At 43.1% G+C, this 4,044-nt stretch overlaps 1 protein-coding gene across 1 annotated transcript; it reads right to left on the bottom strand.

Moving 5' to 3' along the window:
• Nucleotides 1-2,524: 2,524 nt before the first annotated feature.
• On the bottom strand, nucleotides 2,525-3,493 carry LOC112114901 (olfactory receptor 11A1-like). Its single transcript, XM_024211821.1, has one exon. It carries the CDS (start codon nucleotides 3,491-3,493, stop codon nucleotides 2,525-2,527), a length of 969 nt encoding a protein of 322 aa, XP_024067589.1.
• Between the last annotated feature and the right edge of the window lie 551 nt (nucleotides 3,494-4,044).

Raw genomic sequence — 4,044 nt, 5'->3', positions numbered from 1 at the left:
GGCCTCAGCTGGAGTACTGTGTCCAGTTTTGGGCCCCACACTACAAGAAGGATGTGGAAAAATTGGAAAGAGTCCAGCGGAGGGCAACAAAAATGATTAGGGGGCTGGAGCACATGAGTTATGAGGAGAGGCTGAGGGAACTGGGATTGTTTAGTCTGCAGAAGAGAAGAATGAGGGGGGATTTGATAGCTGCTTTCAACTACCTGAAAGGGGGTTCCAAAGAGGATGGATCTAGACTGTTCTCAATGGTACCTGATGACAGAACAAAGAGTAATAGTCTCAAGTTGCAGTGGGGGAGGTTTAGGTTGGATATTAGGAAAAACTTTTTCACTAGGAGTGTGGTGAAGCACTGGAATGGGTTACCTAGGGAGGTGGTGGAATCTCCTTCCTTAGAGGTTTTTAAGGTCAGGCTTGACAAAGCCCTGGCTGGGATGATTTAGTTGGGGATTGGTCCTGCTTTGAGCAGGGGGTTGGACTAGATCACCTCCTGAGGTCCCTTCCAACCCTGATATTCTATGATTCTATGCCATTCGGTTATACCTAGAGGCCGAAATGAGTTAGGTGTCCTACTCCTCATGGAAAGTCAATGGGATTTGTGCACCTAAGTCACTTAAGACAGATTTTTTGAAGGTATTTAGTTTCCTAAAGAGGCAGATAGGTGAATAGGCACTTTAAAATGCACTATGTGGCTAACTCCCATTGAACAAAGAAGATATTAGGTGCCTAGGTGCTTTTGAAATCCCATTTGGCCCCACCTGATCCTTAAGTGCCTAAATACCTTTAAAAATCTGGCCCTTTGTCACTATTAAAAATGCCACCCTAGACACCTTCCTTACTTCCCTCTCTCTGTTCAGGCAATTAAATCACTGAGGTGCTTTAGAAAACCATACCGTAAAATTCAGTGGCAGTAGAATGCCAAGCTCACTTAGGCCTCTGAAAATCCCAGCCAAGGTCACTAGACTCTGCTGTGACCAAGGGGTGACTTTAACTGCTCCTTAAACTGGTTTTTTTTTTAACTGGCCTAAATTCTGCTGAACTCTACAGATTTCCTGACAGCTTTTTCTCCAGGTTTCCTTTGCCTTCATGAAGGGATTGAGAGGTGGAGACAAGAAGGTGGAGATCTCTTTGTTCAGGTCTCTTAGTGCAACAGCATTTGGTAGCAAACCAGCTACTAGCCCCCATAGAAAATTGTAACCCCAGTGAGGTGAGAGGAGCAGGTGGAAAAGGTCTTTTGCCTGTGGTCGTGGAAGGGATTCTCAGGATGGTGGTGATGACACAAGCATAGGATGCCGGGGTCAATAGAAATGGGGCAGGGTGTCCATGGAAGAGAATCTGAAGGTCACCAGTCATACAGGTGATGCCATGGCAGGAGAGATTGATCAGTGGGGTGAAGTCACAAAAGAAACGGTCAATTTCATTGGTGGCCACAGAACATTATTCGTTACAGCAAAGATGTTACTATGGTAATAGTCAGAAAGGTACTTATGCTACAGCCATTCACGAGGGCTGCATAATAGGGTGGTTTACATATTGATAAATACCAATCATAAGACATTGCTGCTAGCAGATAACATTCAGCCACAAAACCAAAACTATCACTATTTGGTACCCTACCTGCCCCTAGGATGTTGAGCCTAATTATACTGTGGGCGCTGCTGCTTAGTGGCTCCCTCTACTGTTATGCCTTGAATTAGATCCTGTATATTACTTTGAAAGGACGTCTAAGGCACAAGGTACTACTCAATGGGTAGAATTTGCAAAGCCTCTATGTGATTTAGGAGCCTAAGTTCTATTTTCAAAAGTGAACAAGGTACTTAGAAATGTATGTTTCAATGAAAGTCAATGGGATTTGTGCTTTTAAGGCATTTAGGCACTTTCATAATTTTACCCAATGTGCTTCAGGAGAATAGATCCTGGCGTTTTTCAAATACAGAATTGAGTAGCATTTTCTCCACACGTACTTACAATTTTTTACTTAACAATGACTTGTTGTTATAAATTGATGTTTCAACAAAAACATTTTTATCATTTATTGACTGATTATTGATTGATTGATTGATTGATTGATTGATAGGAAACTATTTGGGTCTTCTAAACCTACTAATCTTTTCAAGAGAACATATATTACAAAAATACAGTCTTCCCAGAGACAAAACTAGGGAGCATTTAGGAATCCAGGACACAAAGGAGAGACCAAATAGTGTAACAATCCAAACCCACCCACTGGAATCCAAAACCAGGGCTATGCAAAATGTGTTTTCCCAACTCAGTTAGAACAGAAGAGCAGATGAAATACGGAACTGGAATCTTGAATTGTGCTGTGTGGAGTGCAGAGCGTATCACAGTTATGTTTGCAGTGAGGGCAGTAGTAAATAGGAGCTCTAGTATTTAATGGAAATGCGGCTGTCCCAAAACTTAGTATGACCTCACATTCCCCATGGAAGCTCCAATGGGCATGAGCTAGAGGGCACCTAGATGCTACCTCCACTGCTAGTTCAGCCAGATGGATTTGTTCCCACAGCAGTCACTCCTTCTGAATTCCTGTGAGCACCATCAATTTATGGATGATCTTTCTCAGGGCCTCCTTGACCTCTTTATTCCTCAGGCTGTAGATGAGGGGATTGACCAGGGGAGTCAGGACAGTGTAGAAGACAGAGAACACTTTGTTGAGGTCTCTAAGAGTGTCAGTGTCTGGTAAAATATAGACAATGATTATAGTCCCATAGAAAATTGTCACCACCATGAGGTGAGAGGAGCAGGTAGAAAATGCCTTTTTCTTCCCGGTAGTGGAAGGGATTCTTAAAATGGTGGTGATGATAAAAGTGTAGGATGCCAGGGTTAATAGAAATGGGAAAGGGACACCTATGGAGGTGAGTGTGAAACTCAGCAGCGTGATCAGGTTGGTGTCATGACAGGAATGTTTAATCAATGGGTTGAGATCACAGAAGAAATGGTTGATTTCACTGGGGCCACAGAATGTTAATTGTGACATCAAACATACAGTTATGGTACTAGCCACAAATGCCCATAGCCATGACCCAGCTGCTAGAACCCAGGTTCTGCCATTCATAAGGGCTGCATAATGCAGAGGTTTACATATAGCTAAATACCGGTCATAAGACATTGCTGCTAGGAGATAACACTCTGTACATGCCAAGAAACCAAAACAATAAAACTGCATGATGCAGCCACAGACAGAAATAGTTCTGTCTCCAGTCAGGAGACTGGACAGCATCCTGGGTAGGATGGTGGAACTGTAGCAGGTCTCCACAAAGGACAAGTTCCCGAGGAAGAAGTACATGGGGGTGTTCAGGTGCTGATCAGCCACAACTAGAGCAATGATGAGGATGTTCCCGGCCACGGTCACAATGTAGATCACTAGAAACAGCAGGAAGAGAAGAGTATGCAGTTCAGGGAGATCCCCGAATCCCAAGAGGATGAACTTGGTGACGACCGTTTGATTGTCCACTTCTGCTTTCTGTATGTGGGTCATCTAGGTAAATATAAAAATACTATACAGGAGAGGCAGGACTTTCAAAAGCAGAATTGGGAAACCCTGAACTTGCACTGGTTTAAGCAAGTGATGAAGGCCAGATTTTCAAAAGCCATAGGTGCTTAAAATTGCAGATTGGTGCCAAAGGCAATTAGGACCTGTATTGAAATCTATGAGTTCTTGGTGCCTAGGTGCTTTTGAAAATCCTGCTAGGTGCCCAAATACCTTTAAAAATATGGCCCCAAGTGCTTTGCTGAATAAGGACTTTAATTAAGCTATACAGAGCAACATAAGGACTGGTTTCTCATGCTAGCCAATGGGAAGTTTTATACCACTCAGTAAAGGTATAAGGAGCTAAGCAAGAGTGTTGGAATTGCTCCAATACTAATGGGCCCAATCTTGCAGCCTTTCCTCACAGGAGAAATTGCCTTGGTCTAATTCTGACTCCACTTAAATTGTTCTTTACAACATTAACTTCTTAAGGAGAGACTACCACTGGACAGTTGAACAAGTGAGATCAGAATCAGGACCTGGAAATTATGTGCTTGTCC

This window comes from Terrapene carolina, unplaced genomic scaffold, assembly GCF_002925995.2.
Source record: "Terrapene carolina triunguis isolate 2854851 unplaced genomic scaffold, T_m_triunguis-2.0 Scaffold114, whole genome shotgun sequence".
NCBI lineage: Eukaryota > Metazoa > Chordata > Testudines > Emydidae > Terrapene > Terrapene triunguis.
Note: the sequence above shows the minus strand (reverse complement) of the source record. Positions and strands in the feature narration are given on the sequence as shown.

Bases quoted from the DNA above. Each gene is read 5' to 3' on its own strand.
- LOC112114901 (XM_024211821.1), bottom strand. From the start codon at position 3,493: ATGACCCACATACAGAAAGCAGAAGTGGACAATCAAACGGTCGTCACC.